Raw genomic sequence first — 20,315 nt, 5'->3', positions numbered from 1 at the left:
TCCAAATACACTACATCTACTGGTTCACCTTTATCCACATGTTTATTAACTCCTTCAAAAAAATGAAGCAGATTTGTGAGGCAAGACTTGCCTTGGGTAAATCCATGCTGACTGTGTTCCATTAAACCATGTCTTTCTATATGCTCTATGATTTTGATCTTTAGAATAGTTTCCACTATTTTTCCTGGCACAGAAGTCAGGCTCAATGGTCTATAGTTTCTGGATCGCCTCTTGAACCCTTTTTAAATAATGGGGTTAACTGTATTAACTTATCCGATTTAAGTTAACTGGATAAGTAGCACTGCCCTGATCCACCCACAAACATTTTATGTGGCTAAAAGATAGCTGGATAAATCATTTATCCGGCTATTTAGTAGCTGCTGAATATACCTGGATATTAAGTGGCCCCCTTGAAGCCCTACTTATTCGGCTATCGAACACTGAGCATGAGTGAATATGCTGCCCAGTATTCTTACCTGGATTAGATAGCTCAATTAGGATATTCATGAAAGTTTACGCTTAGGCATTTAGGAAACTTGAGTTATCAGCATTGAAACATTTATTGGAGACGTTATTGGCCTCTTTTTGTTCCACTTTAGTTTTTTTCATGTTCTGGTTGCAAAATCGCAAACTAACAGCTTTTTGCATGCACTATGTTAGTGCGCCAGGAAACTGAAGTTAAGCGTGATTAGGTGTACAGAAGACTTCTGTACTTTAGGATGACTTCAGGAACACCTCTCCTACCTTTGTGCAGGGAAAACACATTTTATACTTGTTTCCAAGGGTGTTTTTGTAAAAACAGATGTTAACAAATAAGTGGACCAGCTTAATATATTTGTTACTAGCATTCATCTGGTAAGAGCAAAAGTGTGTGTGTGTGTGCATGTTTCCTCTGGCTCTTGTGTGACTTTGAGATAGCAGAGGAAAATCTACTACTGTGCTAGGTGTTGGGAATCAGATTACAGATCTATTGTTGAGCCTTTCTGTCCTGTTCCAGCAGTGGCAGTCACAGGCGCCGGAGTCAAACAATGGCACTGCAGGTCACAAAGCTATTTGCCTTCCTGCTTGAGAAGTTTCTCCTCTGTTCAAGTGATTCCAGATAGATTATAAATCACCAGTTTGGGAGTTCCTTCGGGAGTGACCGGGCATTTGAGTTATTTTGAATTGGTTAGCTGTGAGTGGTGGGTGCTGTAGAGGGAATAGACTCTTGCTACCATGGTTCTTCCCTTTCTTCCTCTTCTGCTGATGCTGGAAATGTCAGTTGTTTTGGCCTCCTGCTCATGTGACTATAAAGCCAGCCAGCTAGAGGTGGGTTGCCATAGAAGGTGCGATTTTTGGAGAAATAGGAGTATGTTTGCAGGTGGAAACAATTTGGGGTTTAGTTGTCCCGCCTCTTGTGAGGATGGGAGAGGATGAGAAAAGGAAAGTTTTATAACTTTTGTATTTTGATGCTGTTTGAATGTGTTATGGGCTCATTCCCACATTGTCAAAACTTAGAAATTTGGGAGTCTTATTTGAGTTAGATTATCTTTCCATGCACAGGTGAATAATGTGGTAAGATCAGCTATCATTAAATGATGTCTTTTAAGAAAGCTAAAGCCATTAGTTAGCAGTCCAGACTTTTGCACAGTTTTACAATCTAGTTATTTCTGGGTTGAATTATTGTAATTTGATTTATTTTGGTCTCCTTGTTAATACTCTTGGAATCTTGCAAGCTGAACAAATCACAGCTGCACGTATTCTCCCTGGTGCTGGGTTGATTGTCCTTATTATTCCCATAGTGCAGTTCTTGCACTGGTTGCTGATTGTCTGACACATAAGAATCAAGCTTGCACTGGTTGTTCAAAGACTCCTGAACAATGCTTCACCATTTATTCATTAGCATACTCCTTAGAATCTATTGGCCAATGGCCCCCCTGATCCTTGCGTTCTGCCAGCTGAGGTTTACTGGAGGTTCCATCTCATCAATTAGTGCACTTGCTGGAGGAATTCATGTGAGCTGGAATTCATTATCAGAGAGCTTTCCAGGCATAGAGAGAGTTTTATGACCTTTTAAGAAGCACATAAAGGCATTGTTCTTTAGCCAGGCATTTGATTCAGTGGACTAATGTAGTGGGGATGATCTTATGGGGAAAGGCTTATGTCCACTAATCTGTCATGTCAGCGAGTCATGAGTGGCTTTCAGGTCTTTGTTGTTTGACTATTATGGATGTTTTTATGTCACCTGCTCCTAGCTGTGGAGGGTACAGGCGATTAAATATTTTCAATAAATGTATTGCTTGATTATTATATATTTTTTTTTATTATGTATTACTGCTATGTTGTAATCACTCTGGGTTCTTTATGGAGGAAGGTGACATATTACATTTCATTATCCATTTGTAAGCCAGCAGCATAGCACAGGACAGGAATGATTCATGGCTTAAAACATGTAGGAGCCCTACGATACTGGTTCAGGATAGCTCTAAAGCTGCGCTCTTCTAACCTCCCTCTGAAGCCTGCCTCAGGCCCTCCTTTTACAGACTTTGTCACTTTTGTAACCCCTATCCATGTTCTGCCACCTTCATGATCTTCTCTTTCACTCCATCCCAAACCTGGAATTCTGATACGTTCCTAAACCTTCCTCTCATTGGACTCCACCACTGTCCTAACTACTCCTTGAACTGGTCTGACATTCTACTTGCCACCACCCAAATTATGTCGCTTCCTTAACCCACATTCCATTAAATTCTACTACTTTTAACCCCCTGCTCCATCTCGCCACTAGACTCCATTACTATCCTAACCACAGCCCCTCCCCCATTGCCTTCATCTACTGAATTCTTCCTTTTTGCTAATTAACTCTTCTGCATTCTACTGCTCTCCTATCTTCTCTCCCCCCCACCACCACTTTATTCCACCACTTTTCTAACCCCTACCATAATTCTGTCACACTTCTAATCCCATTCCTCTGGTTTCTGCATACTTTCTTAATCTCCTCCTTTTGGGTTCTGTGTGCTCTCTTTCTCTGGGTTCTGCATACTCTCCTAACCCTCCTCCTTTTGGGTTCTGTGTGCTCTCCTAATCTCTCTTTCTCTGGGTTCTGCATACTCTCCTAACCCTCCTCCTTTTGGGTTCTGTGTGCTCTCCTAATCTCTCTTTCTCTGGGTTCTGCATACTCTCCTAACCCTCCTCCTTTTGGGTTCTGTGTGCTCTCCTAATCCCATTGCTCTGTGTTCTTCTACCTCCGCCCTCCTTCATCTTGCTCTGCATTCTGTATGCAATCCTAACTCCACTTTCTCTGGGGTCTCTGCGCTTTCCTTACCACCTTCCTCTAGATTCTGCACACTATCCTCTGAATTCGGCCACCCCCCCCCCCCTCTGGATTCTGGATAATCTTCTGTTCCTCCCACCTCCTGGATTCTGCACTCTTTCTATCTCTTAATCCCACTTCTTCTGGATTCTACAGGCTGTCTCTATCCCCTTCTCCTTTGCATTCTGCACACTCTAGTGCCCCTTCTTCTGCTCCTAACACTCACGTGTACTATTGAGTTTTATTATTTTTGCTCCAGTTTTTAACTGATATGTGTTTTTACAGTAACAGCCTTATTCCATTGAGACAGTATTACTCCCTTTTATTTTTCATTTTCTTCCTAATTTCTTTTCATCTCTCTCTCTCTCTCTCTCTATTTATGATGATCTCTTTTTCTTTTCCTTCCATCAGTTAATCCATAAGATCATTGATCTGGGATATGCAAAGGAACTTGACCAGGGTAGCCTTTGTACCTCATTTGTTGGGACCTTGCAGTACTTGGTAAGATGCTATATTGGTCATTTTCTTGTCTTTTATGTTTTTATTTACTTTAAACGATGATTGTCATTGAGAATGGGATTTACCCACTTCTTTATGTCTGTCAGCCCTGGTAAATTTCAGATACGGTATTCTTACCTGGGTTAGACAACTCATTTCTGATTTTCTTGAAAGTTGTTAAGATTGACTTCTTGTTCTCAGTCAGTGAAGACTGCGGGGATGCCTTCAATCAGCAGGGGCAAAACCAAACAGACAATGCAGGATTCATGCGTTCCCTGTACATACCAGGATCAGTCCAGACTCCTGGGTTTATGCATCCCTGCTAGTAGATGGAGACAGAGAAAGCTTCACTGACACTGCTTCACAATCCCTGGTGCCACCTGCAGTTCCTCAGTATTTCTCGGTCTCCAGCAAATAGTGGCTGGTGCAAAAACCTGCAGTTCTGCAATCTGGCGAGTTCTTCTTTTTTTTTTTTTTTGTGAGCCTTCCTCCAAGGGGTTTGGGTCCTGGGGGGACCCTTCCCTCTTTGGTCAAGTGGACGAGCTGGAGGTCGGGAACCTTTTTGTACACTCGATCAGTTTTTCCATGGGGTGTAAATCTGGTGGTCTAGATCTCTCCCCTTCACAAGGCTGCTTAGGTGGCTCAGGGCTGTAGGAGCTTGGTTCCTCAGCTGCTCTCTTCTTTTTGGTTACCTTCCTCTCCTTCTTTAACTTTGGCTGAGCTGAACAGCTCTGTTTCAGCCTTAGGAGAGGGTTTTTGTTTTTTTATTTTGGCATTTTGATTAAAGTTGTTAAAAAAAAAAAAAAAAAAAGCGAGCGGCTTGAGGGGTAAGGCTCCAAGGCTCTGACGGATGGCTTTCCTCCCTCCATGGCTACGAGGGACGAGCTGTTTGCTCTTCTCTGGTGCTTGGCGGCGCTTAGGCTCAGCAGGGGGTTGTTGTTGTCCCGCCAGCGTGGTTATGGTTTGCGACTTGGCGTGCCACATGTGTGGCGCAGTGCCAGCATGCTTAAGCCGCCCCGGGCTTTGTTCTGCATGTATTTCGGGAGGGAGAAGGGTCCTCGTAGTTCCTGGCAGCCGCAAAACTCAGGAAGCAGGGTGCCGGCACAGCCGCAATTGCTAATCCTGTGAGTGACAGGTCAATGTGCGTCAGGCCTTTGGGCTCGTTGGCGCAGGAACGGCGGACATTTTAGGTACTCGGGCGGTTTTGCCCACGCCATCCTGGGGGGGGGATTTTCCCATGAGACTTTCCCCAGTCCACCTGGGTCCCGTGGAGGGGCGGGGAGGGGGCAGAGGAAGCAGTTGGTTTGGATTTGTGGATTTGCCTGCTTCAGGGGATGCTAGAGATCAGGCCATGCATTTCCCGATGGCTGCTCACTTTTTTCCCCTTGATTTTGTCCTGCTACTCCATGAGGCTTATTTGGTGCAGCAGGCAGGGCTGGGGTCTCAGGTTACGTCCCCGGTGGGTCACGACTTGGCTGCTGGGCCTAATCAGTCCTGTGGTAACGCCTTCCATGGTGCAGCATTTATAAGGCCCTGTTCGAGCTGATGAGGATTCTGATGACTCGGTTTGGTCGCCGGAGGCCCCCAGGGATTCGGGGGCAACGGAGTCAGGGGATTAGGGTGCTGATCTGGATGCTGTAGACATGGTCCCAGGAGATGATATGGAGAATATTCTGACCTTGGATGGGGACGACCCCAAGATACTCTGCTTGTTCTGGAGGGAGGAATTAGGTCCTCTGATTCCTCAGGTTCTTGAGGAGCTGGGGCTGTAGGTCCCTCAGGAAGGGGAGGATCCGATTCTGGATGGGCTTAGGGGCTCCCCAAGTGCGTTCTCTTATCATAAGTCCGTGAAAAAGATGGTGGATAGGGAGTGGACTGTTCCCGATTCTGGCTTGAGAGAGGTAAGGGCGATGTCAAAGCTTTATCCCTTGCCTGAACAGTTGGAGATTTTTTCTCTTTCAAAAGTGGACGAGGCGGTTTGGGTGGTCACAAAGAAGATGACTATTCCCATTGCTGGCTCCACGGCTTTGAAGGATGTTCAGGATCAGAAGCTGAGGATCCATCTCTAAAGGATCTTTGAGATATCAGCCCCGAGTCTGCGGGCTGCCATTTGCTCCATCTTCATGCAAAAAGCATGCCTGCGCTGGGTACAACAGCTTCAGGACGAGCAGGCGAAGTCTGGTGACAAGATTAAGGTTGAACGCTTGGAAGCGTCGGTTGCTTACGTATTGGATGCTTTGTATGATTTGGTGAGGACTTTGTCTTGTATTACGGGATTCGCTGTGCCCACCAGGTGGTTATTGTGGCTGTGTAACTGGTTGGCAGAATGTCATCCAAGTCCCATTTGGGTTCGTTTCCTTTTAAGGGACATCTTTTATTTGGGGAGGACCTGGAACAATTGATGGTGCACAAGTTACCGGAGAACAAGCCTAAGAGCAAGCAGTCTTTTCAGTCTCGTTTGTGTTTTCGGGAAGGCAGAAAGTCTCGTCATGCGAGAGGAGCCTCCGCATCGCAGAAGCAGTTTTCTCCTCAAGGTCAGGCCTGGGGGCAGTCCTTTCGTGGCGGTCGTAGGCCATTCAGAGCTTTCACAGGAAGTGGAGCTAAATCCTCACAATGAGGCGAGGCCGGTCCTCTCCATCGTTCCCTTTATAGGGGGTTGTTTAGCTCTATTTTATGGGGAGTGGGCCAAGGTCACTTGGGATCAGTGGGTTCTCAGTGTAATAAGAGACGGTTATGCATTAGAATTTGCGCATCCTGTTTTAGTTTCCTCCTGCAGGTCATTAGAAAAGCGTAGGGTGATTTGGGAGACTTTTTAGACAGGTTGCAGAGATTGCGGGCCGTGGTTCTGTTCCCTCTGGATGAACGTGGCAAAGGTCGATATTCCATTTACTTCATGGTTCCAAAGAAAGATTGCACTTTTTGCCCCATTCTGGACTTGAAACGGGTAAATGCAGAGATTTTGAATGGAGACCTTGCGGTCGGTAATTGTGGCGGTGTGCAATCAAGAGTTCCTGGCTTCTTTGGACTTGATGGAGGCGTACCTGTATATCTCCACTCATTGGGATCGCCAGCGTTTTCTGAGATTTATGGTACTGGGTCAGCATTTCCAGTTTCAGGCTGTCCCTTTTGGGTTGGCCACAGTGCCACGCACCTTCACTAAGGTCATGGTGGTAGTGGTGGCGGCTTTACGGCACGAGGGGGTGTTGGTACACCCTTATCTAGATGACTGGCTCATCAGGGCAAAGTTGGAGGACAATTGTTGCACCATGGTGCAGAAGGTGATTCATACTCTGGAATCTCTAGGCTGGGTGGTGAATTTGGCAAAGAGCCACCTAATCCCATCTTAGACTCTTGACTATCTGGGAGCCTTGTTCAATACGAGGAAAGGCAAGGTCTTCCTGATGGAGGAGAGAGTGTGCAAGTTACAAAAGCAAGTTCGGTGCTTGTTAATGTTGCAATTCCCAGAGCCTGGGATTTGTTTTGCAGGTCCTGGGTTTGATGGCTTCATCGCTGGAGTTGGTACCGTGGGCCTTTGCACATATGAGACTGCTACAGAGGGCTCTGTAGGTGCAGTGGAAACCTTTATCGGAGGCATTTCATCAGCCTGTGTCTCTCGATGGTCATGCACGGGACAAGTCTGTCTTGGTGACTGCAGCTACCAAATCTAGTATGTGGTGTCAATCTGGAGGTCCCAGACTGGGTAATTCTTACTACTGATGCCAGTCTTTGTGGTTGGGGAGCAGTATGCCAGCAACAATCTGCCCAGGGCACTTGGTCAGCAGAAGAAGCCTCTTGGCTTATCAATCGCTTAGAGACCAGAGCAGTGAGGTTAGTGTTACTTGCTTTTCTACCTTTGGTTCAAGGCCACTCGGTGAGGGTTTTGTCGGACAATGCGACGACCATAGTATATATCAATTGGCAGGGAGGAACCAAGAGTCGAACAGTCGCCCAGGAGGCTCAGGAGTTAATTCTTTGGTTGGAACAGCACTTTGTTCAGATAGTGGCGTCTCATATCGCAGGGGTTGAAAACATCCAAGTGGATTTTCTAAGTTGCAGAATGCTGGATCCAGGAGAGTGGGAATTGTCCGAGTCAGCAATGCAGCTCATCCAATAGAGGTGGGGCTGTCCCCATGTGGATCTAATAGCGACTCGTCTCAAAGTGAAGGCATCTTGCTTTTTCAGTCGAAGGCAGGAATGTGGGGCTGAAGGAGTTGACGCTCTGGTGATGCCTTTGGGGAATTCTACTTTACATATTCCCCCGTTGACCTCTGGTAGGCAAGGTCTTGTGTCAGATAGAGAGACACCTGGGAGAAGTGGTGTTGGTTGCCCCGGAGTGGCCACATCAGCCGTGGTTCGCAGATCTGGTCAACATGGCAGTGAACGGACCATTACGTTTCAGTCATCTTCCTTGTCTCCTTGGCAGGGCCACATATTTTCAGACCAGGCAGATCGCTTTTGTCTAGCGGCTTTGCTTTTGAGAGGCGGCGTTTGAGATGAAGAGGGTACCCAGAGGCAGTCATTTCTACTCTTCTGCAAGCTAGATGGACATCAGCTTCATTGACGTATGTCTGAGTCTGGAAGGTCTTTAAGGCATGTGTATGACTAGAGGAGTACAGGCCTTATGGTCTTCAGTGTCTCAGATTTTGTCTTTCCTTCAAGAAGGTTTAATTAAAGGCCTGGCTTTCAACTCTCTCAGAGTTCAGGTAGCAGCTCTGGCTTGTTTACGAGGTAAAGTTGAAGGGAGCACATTGTCCTCTCATCCTGATGTGGTTAGGTTTCTTCGGGGGTTTAAGAATTTGTGACCTCTGGTGAGGAGAGTTTGTTCATCCTAGAATCTTAATCTCATTCTTTGAGGATTGTGTGAGGCACCTTTTGAACCTCTCCGCAGGACTCTTAAGAATTTGATTTTAAAGGTCATCTTCTTAGTAGCCATATGTTTTGCGAGGAGGATCTCTGAGTTGCAGGCTTTATCTTGCCGCGAGTCATTCCTTTAGATCTCGGACTCAGATGTGTCCTTGCAGACGGTACCTTCATTTCTTCCGAGGTGGTATCTGTTTTCCATGTTAATCAGATGGAGGAGCTTCTGGCTTTTACGGAATTGGATGCTTCTGCACCTCATGCGTGGGAGCTTAGGCTGTTCGTTTGTAGGGCTTTGCTGAGGTATCTCAAGATAACAAATGATTTTAGCAGATCTGATCATATTTTCATTTTATGGAATGGTTCAAAGAAAGGTACTCAAGCTTCCAAGGCTACCATTGCGAGGTGGCTTAAGGAGGCTCTTGGGTCAACATACATTCTCAAAAGCCGTCAGGTCCTTGAAGGTTTGAGGGCTCACTCTATATGGTCTCAGGTGGCTCTGAGGATGGAGCTCAGTTGGTTTTACCACAGGAAATTTGTAGAGCGGCAACATGGAAATCACTGCATACCTTTGCAAGCCACTACTGTCTGGATGTTGGGGATCCAGGATCTCTGTTTGGCGAAAGTGTCTTGCGAGCAGGATTCTCCAGGTCCCACCATTGGTAGGGAGCTTTGGTACATCCCAGGAGTCAAGACTGATCCGGGTACGTATAGGGAAAGGAAAATTGGTTCTTATCTGCTAATTTTCGTTCCTGTAGTACCACGGATCAGTCCAAAACTCGCTCGATCTATGGAGATGGAGAGTCGTTCACTCAAGTATACCTTTTTTTGATACAATCTACAAATTTTTCAAGATTTTGTAAAAGTTTTTACAAGTTTTTTGCAAGTGTTTGTGCTTGGGTACAGATTAATACTGAGGAACTGTAGGTGGTAGCAGGGATTGTGAAGCAGTGTCAGTGAAGAATTCTTTGTCTCCATCTGCTAGCAGGGATGCATAAACCCAGGAGTCTGGACTGATCCATGGTACTACAGGAACGAAAATTAGCAGGTAAGAACCAATTTTCCTTTGTTTCCTTCTCCACTGCTTTGTGCACCCTTAGTCTTCTCCAGTTTCTGCCTTGGTCTCCACATGTGATGACACTTACAGAACTGCTAAAAAAAACTCCAAGCCATGAGGGACATCAGAGTAGCCATTTTTTCAAAATTCCTTCTTCAAACATTGTGGGATTTCTCTTCTCCAGGAAACAATGAAATACCTTCTTTTAATTCACAGACAGGCTGATACTGTAAAGTGCGCTCAGCTGAGCGCACTGTTTTATCTGCAGTTGGACATGCGTTATTGATGCGCGTCCACTACCCCTTGTACAGTAAGGGGTTTAGTGTGTCGAAAATGCAGATCCAACCCCTCCCACCCCCTCGAAACTAATAGTGCTCATCACTTGCATATGTATGTTGATGAGGCTATTATTCACCTGGGATACTGAAAAACAAATGTGTGGCTAGGTGTTAATTTCTGAGCAGCCCGAAAAAGTGTACAGAAAAGCAGAACATACTGCTTTTCTTAGCGATATTAAGTCGGAGGAACCAAAAATGTAAAAAAAAAAAAAAATGTGCTGGCTGGTCAGGTTAGGAAAACAGACGCTTAATTTTACTGGCACCTGTTTTCCTAACCCATGGCTGTCAGTGGGTTCGGAAAACCGACACTTGTAAAATTGTGCATTGGTTTTCTGAACCCACTGACAGGGCGCAATATCGTCCCTAGTGCCTCCTTTTAGCGCGACCCCCCTCATTTAAATACAGGATTGCACACTCAGAAGGAGTGCCTGGGCACGCGTTGGGAGAGTGGGCGTTCAGCATTGAGCACCCGTTTTCCCGCAGACCTTACAGCATCAGCCTGATTGGCAGGGGATTCCGTCTGTTCTAAATTGTTTTGTTCTGGTGTAATCTTTCTTCATGGAGGCCATTCTTTGCAATCCAATTAGTATGTCCTCAGACTTTCCCTCCTTGGTCAAATAAGGCCAAATTTAAGCCTTGGACATGAGAAGGGCGAGAACCATTCAAAAAGCTTTCAGTGTTACACGGTTTTGAAATAACTCATTTTTGCCCCAAATTGTATTGTCTGCATCTTTTGGAAGGGGTAAAAGATATCCATGAGGAAAAGGTTGTACGAGCACAAACTTTCTGCAAAATTCACAGTGGGACTTTTGCCTTCAATCCTTATATGTGGCTGAGAAAGGCAATTTGCAAACGATTAACTAAGCAATTACCTGCTTAAAATCCTTGATTGAAAATTGCCCTCACCCTTTATGGGTAAAAAGCATCTTCACTATTTCACAGCATGAGCACTTTTATCCTCACCGTAAAGGGGCAGGGGTAGGGGAAGGGTAGATATTGCAAAATTTTATTTAGCAACCCCTTTTTGTGATTATGGCACGGATTTTGCCCCAAACTTTCACGGGGAGATTTCCTCCGAAAACCTGCTTGTAGGCCTGCGGATACAGAGTGCTTGTGTGCCTGCAAGTTAGCCTTAAGCTTTGAAACTTACCCCCTTAAGGGCAAAGTCCCACAGTGTGTCCTATACAAAGCTGCGCTTGCACAGGATCTTGGACTACTTGAGTTGGTCTGAAGGCTGCTGGCTGAAGGACTCCTCGTTGTTTGGACAGATGTGGAGAGTATTAGAGAAGGACTGGACATGTGGAAGAACAGGCCTCTTCAATTCTTTCTGCTGTTTCAGGCTCCTGAGCTCTTAGAACAGCAGAAGTACACAGTCACTGTGGATTACTGGAGCTTTGGCACACTGGCCTTCGAATGCATTACTGGTTTTAGACCTTTCCTTCCAAATTGGCAGCCAGTACAGTGGTAAGTAGCCTAAGCAGGAAAGGAGGACTGGAGGACTGATTGATAGAGAAAAAGAAAAAGTGTGTCTGTGAACATGGGGAAGGGTGTGACTGAAAAGTTAACAGCAGGAATGTTGTGGAGGGGGGGGGGGGGGGGGGGGGGGAGTGAGCAAATAAGGCTATCTGACATGGTAGCCAATCCCCAACACTATAATTTCACTGCAGTTGATTCACCCTAGGCTTTGCACCCTTCTCAGGTCAACTCTGAGTAAAGGGATTAGGTAGTCCTTATTTTCAATCTGTTTCTTGACTTGAAATTTTAGGCACACAAAAGTGAGACAAAAGGGTGAGCAGGATATTGTTGTTTATGAAGACCTGGCTGGGGAAGTGAAGTTTTCTAACCGCTTGCCGTATCCTAATAATTTAAACAGGTAAGGAGATGAACTCAGAAACTGAAGGGGATTTCTTTGGTTGATATGTCTATTCCTTTTGGGTGCCAAATGAACCTGATTGATTTCTTTGACATGACCAGAGTAATAGATTAGGGGGTGCAGTAGATGTGGTTTATTTGGATTTCAGTAAAGTCCTTTAATACTGTTCCTTATTAGAGAATGGAGAGTAAGATAGTTGGAAAAAAATTATAAAATGGGTGAAAAGTTGCCAATAGGATTAAGAGTGGTGATCAGTGGGGTCCACAGGGATCAGTACTAGGCCCAGTTCTATTCATTGTCTCTATAAGGGGCATTATGAAAAGGCTAGAAGGGAAGGTTTGCCTATTTGCAGGTGATATGGAAATCTGCAACAGAGTAGACATGCCAGAGGCAGAGGGTTTGGTAACTACACTTGAATAATAGATTTGGGGTGCAGAAATCCAAGGGCTAAATTCCATTTTGGAGGGGGAAAAATTAGCAGTCCCTAAACAGACCTGAAGGTCATCGCTGATGACTTCAAGGTAGCAAGCCAGTGTGACAAAGCATTTGGGAACTCTAATAGGGCTTCTGATGCAGACCCTGGATTTTTTTTTAATAGTCCTCTTCTGGACCGCCTCTACTCAAGTCTATATTCTTTCAGAGGTATGGCCTCTAGAATTGCACCCAATTACTGTATAGATCGATGGTGAGTGTTGTGTACAATTCTAAAGAGTGCATCTGCAAAAGGACATTGATAAGCTGGTGCCAATTCAAAGGGGGGAGCCCCCAAAATAGTGCATATCCTGCATGATAAGCCACGCATAGAGGGGGGCACAGTTTTCAAATTGCCCATATTGCTGCAAAGTCTCTGGTTACATTTTACTCTGTGGTCTTTGCATCAGTTTTCAAAGTGAAAGCACGTGTGGTGAAGTATGCTGCTAGCCCATTTAACTTATGCCATCATTCGTCTAAACCTTAAAAAAATGGTCAACACAACTACCAAAGACAGTTTCTTCAGACTACAGGTTTTGAAACGACTGAGACCACTCTTATTTTTCCAAGACTTCAGGACAGTCCTCCAGGCTCTTCTGTTCGCCAAAATAGATTACTGCAGTGCCCTCTTTCTAGGCCTCCCTAAATCTACCACCAAACCACTGCAGATGTTACAAAATGCGGCAGCGAGACTGCTGACCAACACCAGCCGCGGTGAACACATCTCCCCCGTCCTCAGAAACCTACATTGGTTACCAGTAAATTTCAGAATCCTGTACAAATCTATTACCCTAATACACAAAACCATCCATCAGCAACTCCAACTCGACCTGGATATCCCTTTCAAACTCCACTCCTCTAACAGACCAACGAGAGATATCCACAAAGGCACTCTGAAATTTCCCCCTACTAAAGCCACTCGCCTCTCTACGACCAAAGACAGAGCTTTTTCAATTGCAGGCCCAGCTATCTGGAACAATATCCCAGCAAATCTCAGATTGGAACCCTGCCTCTTAACCTTCAGAAAAAGACTAAAGACGTGGCTCTTTCACCAAGCCTTCCCAGATCCACCGGATAATCACTAGTTTGAGCCTCACTTCTTACAAGGACTTTGACACACTTCCTCCTGAACAATGGACACTGGCATTTCCTGGTTAAAGCATATGCTCTAACCCGTTAAATTATTCGTATCATGTTATATTTATTCTACCTGCCTCTATCTTCCTTCCAGCTTGTCTTTAAGCCTCCAAGTTTTTCATACCTTGTTGATTGTAACTTTGACTTATTCCTTTTCCTGTTATCTATTATTTACCAGAATTGTTACCTCAGTTTTACCCTTTGTTAAAATGTAAACCGATCCGATATGGTTATCTACTATGAAGGTCGGTATAAAAAACTGCTAAATAAATAAATAAATAAATTTGGAAACACATGAGTGCATGCATGCTTTTAGCCGCTTAACAACTCAATATGGAAACAGTGTATGCACGTACAGGATGTTTGAAACTTGGCTTGTTTTATGCAGGCTTAAATGTTAAAGAAGATACAGGCAATTTGTTTTTCTAGAAATGCTAATTTCCCTTTGCAGAATGCTTTGCATCTTTTTCTTTTTTGGGCACTACTATACAGTTTAAGGACATGATTAGTAATTTGAGCATCCTGTTTGATGGTCAACTTAATTTTAAAGCTCAAATCTCTCAAGCTTTATGATCTGGATATTATAAACTTCATAGCAGAAAAAGTACGTAACCTGGGAATAATAATAGACCCTGAAATCAATCTGAAACAACACATATCACTAAAAGAAAGGGAAGGTTATGCAAAACTCATGGTACTCAGAAAACTTAAACCACTGCTAACTCAAAATGACTTCCGAACAATACTGCAGGCACTAATCTTCTCCAGCACAGATTACTGCAATTCCCTTATGCTAGGACTACCTAATACAACATTAAGACCACTGCAAATACTTCAGAACACAGCAGCTAGAATACTAACTGGAAAAAGGAGGGACCATATAACTGAAACCCTAGCAGAGTTACATTGGCTACCAATTGAACACAGAATTAAATACAAAACCCTATGTATCATTCACAAACTAATTTATGATGAGAAATCAGACTGGTTGAACACAGCATTACGGGTACACACTCCACACAGGAACCTCCGCTCAGCAAATAAAGCACTCCTAACCATTCCATCAGTTAAAACAGCAAGACTGACACAAGTGAGAGAAAGAGCCCTATCACTAGCAGGACCCATAATCTGGAACACAATGCCTCCAGAGATCAGGCTACAAAGTGATCTCAACACATTCAAGAAAAACCTAAAAACATGGCTTTTTAAACAAGCATTTTACAAAGAGACAGGAGAATAGAGAGAAATATTTCAGGAAAAGACAGAAAGGCTCCGACATACAGTCCTTAGGACTATACAGTAGATTAGTCTATGAACTCCACACCACAATAAACCATAACTATAATACTATGTGTAATAAAACTACCCGTGTAAGTACCTTGGTACAATGGGCATGAATTACTTCGCTAAATGACTATGTCTAATGATATGTTGTAACCGAACCTTTGATGGCACCTGTTAGAATGTACTATTGTACACTTTTACCTACATTAAATATGTGCCTACATGTAAACCGTTGTGATGGTATTTAACTTAGCAACGGTATAGAAAAGTTGTTAAATAAATAAATAGATTTGCTGCGTCCATATTAGATCAATCAGATTTATGGGTGGTAGTGTAAACTTTTGTTCTTACGGTTATAGACTGTTGCAACTCTTTGTACATAGGACTCCCAAATTCTTCTATTCATGCCTCTCCGATTATTTAAAACTCCATAGCACATTTAATTTAGGTGGCCTTCCTTGGGACCACATTACACCCATTCTAAAAGAACTTCACTGGCTACCAGTTAAACAGCAAATAGAGTTCAAAATACTAGCAGTCATTTTCAGTACTGTAAAACAGGATGGCTCAAGTTACCTTTCTTCGTTACTTAAATTTTATCAACCATCTTGTGTCCTACGCTCACAGGGGAAATGCCTATTAGATATCCCCTATATTAAGAGGGCACCTTTAAGGGGAACCCAGTATAGAGCTTTTTTTTTTGCCTCTGTTCCCTCTCATTGGAATTCTGTGCTAGATTCTCGTCGAGTAATAGATGACGTAAAAGTTTTCCATAAACAGTTGAATGCATTATTGTATCAGGCAACTTTTTCATAGTTATGTTTTCTGGGTGGGGGGGGGGGGTGTTTTTATTATTGTTAGTTTTAATTTCATGTTTTTTTGTTCATTGTTTTAAATGTTTATAATCCGCTTAGCAATGATATTCATAAAATGCGAATTATAAATAGTTTTAATAAATAAATAAGGTGCATACTTTTGCACATAGATACCCTGTCAAAAATTGACCTGTATATATATTCTGGGTATGCTCATACTGGGTGCACTGCTTTTCATATCCATACCTTAATCAGGATTTTGAAGATGCTTGTATCCAGCTCACAATAACATTGCCTACCTTTCCTTTTGCAGCGTCCTGGTAGAGCGGCTGGAGAAATGGCTGCAGCTCATGTTGTTGTGGCAGCCACGGCAGAGGGGAACAGATGTTCTATATGGAGCTAATGGTTGCTTCAAGGCCTTGGATGACATACTCAGTTTGAACGTAAGTTTAGGACGTTTTCTCTGCTAAAAAGGCAAACTCCGCAAGCGATAAGACTGCAGTGAGGGTTCTAGTTACGAGTAGTTATGAGAAGCCGGGTCTGTGGAAAAGGGAAGCCTGAGCTGTAGCCAAACTGGAATGGAAAGGGGACGGAGCAAGTAAAGCCCAGTTTAGAAACTGCCTACAGGGGAAGAGGAGTTCAGCAGAAGTGGAGTGTAGGTTTGGAATGAAGGTGCTAGATGGAAGCTGCTCTGGGTCTCTTGGACTTGGGGAATCCTGTGTTTTGTATATACTGATAAGTGCATGGTATGCTCAGTACATACCCTCCGCATGCATGTGTAATATTTATGTTTGTGTGCTTACATGTGTGTGTCTTTCTCCATGCACTTCTTCTTCTCTTCATATTTCAAGTGGGATATCTGATTGCTTTCTTTCAGCTAGTTCATGTGCTGAATATGGTAACAGGGAGTGTACACACCTACCCGGTGACAGAGGACGAGAGCTTGCAAAGTCTAAAAGCTCGGATTCAGGCAGACACAGACATTCTGGAACAGGACCAGGAGCTGTTGCAAGAGGCTGGACTGGCCTTGCACCCCCAGAAACCTGCCATGCAGTGTATGATGGACAGCAAGGTGAGGCAACTGCAGTTTGCATGCTTAGATAGCAAAGCAATTGATTTTATGTCCCTAACCTCTTTTCCAATAACAAAAGTTAACTAGCCCAAACATTACTAATGTATCTTGCAGTGCCTGCCTGAAATCTATTTTCATCCATTATATGTGGTGACAGCTCTCAGAGCTCAGTAAATACATTACTGAGCATGCACGAGAGTTCCCATGCACGCAACTCTGCCTCGTGAACCCATCAGTGTTTTTTCATCCAAGCTACCGCATGGATGTGTCTCTCTTAAAATGTTTTCAGTTTTTTGGCCTTGTGCCTTATTGCTGCTTCTGTATTTTGCTGCTGCCTTGGCAGCCTCTAAAATGGAACTTTTTATTTCTAACACACAAAAAAAGAAGAAATCAAAGATGAATATAGAAAAGGCCAAGAAGCCTGCTCTCAGCATCTTCAAAGCCTGTATCAGTGAGCGCTGGATGTCCATAACAGATATGTACGTTGTCTGTTTGCTATAGCTAATGCAAAACTCAAAAGGGGCTAACTTTCCTGAATGGCAGTCTCCAGTATCATAAATTATGGTGTTTGCCACTGAAAAGGCTGTTTTAACCACTTGAGTATAAACATAAATGTTTATGGAGTTTTATCAAGTTATTTTACATTTTTAGTTTTTTTCTTTGCATGTAAAATCACTTCAAAAATTACTCTGCCTTTAACTGTTGACAAGGAACAGGTAAGTAAAATACCCAAGTCACTTATCTTGTGAATATGTTGAAAACTCTTCTACAATGAAGATTAACTTCAGTAAGCATTGCTCTTGCTAGTCATGCTACTTGGTAAATTTGCAAGTTTCCAATGCTGTTCCCGCTAAAAGTACTGCCTGACACTGACAGCGTTTTGATGGATCCTGTCTGCTTCAGGGCCAGGGAGAGCCTTGAACAAAGTTACAATCCGCATTTCATGTCATTCGATTTTCTCTGCTCTGTAAGGCGTTGGAGCATGATGTCAATACATTAACTATTTAAAACGGACCAAGACAATCACTGAAGTACAAGGTTCTGACGTCTGTAGTTACTCTGCTGTACACTTTTGCTGGAATGTCATTAATAAAAAAAAAAAAAAGAGAGACCAGTCTATTTCTTTGTAAAGACCTTGTGGTATTACTGTCTGCCAGTTATAAATGAATCATTGTTCAATACTGGTCATTTGTAAATCAAAATCTCCACCTCTTTTGTTTGGATGCAATTGTAATAAAGCCACTGCTTTGACATCTATCTCTGAATGTGCTTGCTCAATCCAGTGTGTCACTACCGGAACTTCTGCTTTGTGATGTCGAATACATCTCAAGTGTTCTTGTGTTTGGGTGGTTTCGCCTATATATAACAGGTCGCACAGGCACCACAGAATATACACCACTCCCTCTGATTGGCAAGAGAACCTTTCTCCGAAATCTAACATCTGACCTTGACGAATGAAAGCGCAAACATTACAGTGGCCAAATTGTAATGTTAGTGTATCAGTGTCCATACCTTGATCCGACCTATAAGTGGAGTGGTCTACCATATCTCATATATATCGGGTGCTCTTTTATATGCAAAAATATTTTTTGTTGGAAAACTGGATGTACACGCAATACTTGCCAGTATTTCTTGATGCTGGTTGAAAGGTAAAACACCAACTAGCTTCAGTTCTGTTGTGTTGACTTCCAAGAGGATTGAAACAAGTCCAATTAGCCCATTGGGCCCTTTTTATAAACTTTCCTAACAACTTGAGGGGGATATCTTCTTGCTAGGAATCACTGTGCCATCACTGTAGCCTGCTGCTCAAATTCTCCTTCTGTTGAACCTAACCGGTTGAGCCTCAAAAATTGTCCCACCAGTATATTATTGTGTAGGTGTCTAGGATGGAAACTGGTGTAAAGAAGGGTTGTGTTTCTTTCTGTGGGCTTATGAAAAATTGAAAAATTAAAAGCACCTGATGAATTCAGTTCTTCCTTCTGGAATGGCTCCATAACACCAGATACCAGTAGGTTCTGAATATTGTGGAGTATAGCTACCACCTTTCTTTGATCCAGTGCACTTCAGTCTTTGGCTCTGATCCTTCTTAATCTGTCCAGCTGCAACAGGAAGCGGAGCTGCTCCTTCAGCAGAAGGCGGTCAAAATTATCCCTCCTCAGAAGTGTGGCTGGGATCCAATTCCTGATCCCTAAGAAGCTGGGGGATTAAAGCCTATACTGAATATGCAGAAACTGAACACATTGCTGGTGTGGAAGAGGGTCAAGATGAACTCCATCCAGACTATTCTACTTTTCATTCAACCAAGGGACTAGATGTGTGTTCTGGATCTGAAAGATGCTTATTCATACATCACCATTCATCCCTCTCATCAGAAATTCCTCAGGTTTGGGACGAAGGATGCACACTACCAATACAAGGTGTTTCCTCTGGCTGCTCTGTGGCCTTGATGGTATTTTCAACATGCCTTGCGGTAGTGGTGGCACAGCTTCGTTGGCATAGAATCTGCCTGTTCCCATACCTAGATAATTGGCTGATGATGGCCCCATCACTGTGGTGAGTTCTAGAGTCCGTCAAAAAGATCAATCCCTGATTTCCTTGTCAATTTTGCCAATTCAAACCTGATTCTGGCTCAAAGAATCCAGTGCTTTAGGAATCTGGATAGACATGCTTCAGAACAAAGAGCTGCATTGCTAATGGGCCTGGTAAGGTCTTTCCTTCAGCAGGACGAAGCATCAGCAAAGTCAGTCCTGGCCCTTCTCTGACAGATAGCTGCTATGGTGCAGGTGATGCCTCTAACTCATCTGCATATGTAGGGCCTTCAAAGCCAATAGGATCAACTCTATTAGCCTTTAATCCCACCAGATGTCAGTGACCCCTGTGATGAGAGCTTCCTTGAATGGTGGATGAATACAGAAGTTCTTAAGGTGGGCCTCTCGTTCGAGTTGCATCACATCTGGTGACTTATCTACCAATGCCTTCGCTAAGGACTGGGGAGGGGGGTGCACACTGGTGTGGCGTGAACCCAAGGATCATGGTCCCTGGTGGAGAATCATCTACAAATCAACCACTTGGAGTTGCAAGCCATTTGTTGTGCTCTAAGGGCTTTCTCTCACCTTTCAGGAAAGAGCATCTTGATCTAGATGGACAGCCAAGTGGCCGTGTTCTTCTTAAAAAAGAAGGGACATATAGGCTTTTGTGCCATCTGCCAGGGTATCCTCTGAATCTGGTCATGGGCAGGACATCATAATGCCCATTTCCAAGTGACCTACTTTCCTGGAATCCAGAACTTGTTGGTGGACCACTTCAGCAGAGTGTTCTAAATGCACAAATGGTTCCTGGGTTGTTTCACAGATGACTTGTTCAGTCATTGGAGAAAGCCTGTGATTGACCTGTTCGACTCAGAAGACAAAAGAAAGGTCATGAAGTTCTGCTCTATGTATCTGAGCAGCTACAGATCAGCTCCTGATGCTTTTGTGGTAGACCAGAATGTCACTGTATTCTATGCATACACACTGAATCCTCTAATCACCTGAAGGTCCCTTGGGATGAGATGAGGAGAATCCTACTAGCACCATTTTGGTCATGACAAGTGTAGTATCCATACCCGTCTGTCAGTTCGAT

The 20,315-nt window shown here is 43.8% G+C and overlaps 1 protein-coding gene across 1 annotated transcript in view; it reads left to right on the top strand.

Annotated features, from left to right (window-relative positions):
• Positions 1-20,315, top strand: part of IKBKB (inhibitor of nuclear factor kappa B kinase subunit beta) — an 89,357-nt gene that overhangs the window by 35,225 nt on the left and 33,817 nt on the right. Inside the window, exons 7-11 of the mRNA XM_029603705.1 lie at positions 3,704-3,793; positions 11,382-11,506; positions 11,808-11,915; positions 15,936-16,065; positions 16,500-16,694. Coding sequence (XP_029459565.1) covers positions 3,704-3,793; positions 11,382-11,506; positions 11,808-11,915; positions 15,936-16,065; positions 16,500-16,694 — 648 coding nt within the window. The remainder of the gene's footprint in view (positions 1-3,703; positions 3,794-11,381; positions 11,507-11,807; positions 11,916-15,935; positions 16,066-16,499; positions 16,695-20,315) is intronic.

This window comes from Rhinatrema bivittatum, chromosome 5 (assembly GCF_901001135.1).
Source record: "Rhinatrema bivittatum chromosome 5, aRhiBiv1.1, whole genome shotgun sequence".
NCBI classification, from domain to species: Eukaryota; Metazoa; Chordata; class Amphibia; order Gymnophiona; family Rhinatrematidae; genus Rhinatrema; species Rhinatrema bivittatum.
This window is presented reverse-complemented; position numbering and strand designations above follow the sequence as displayed.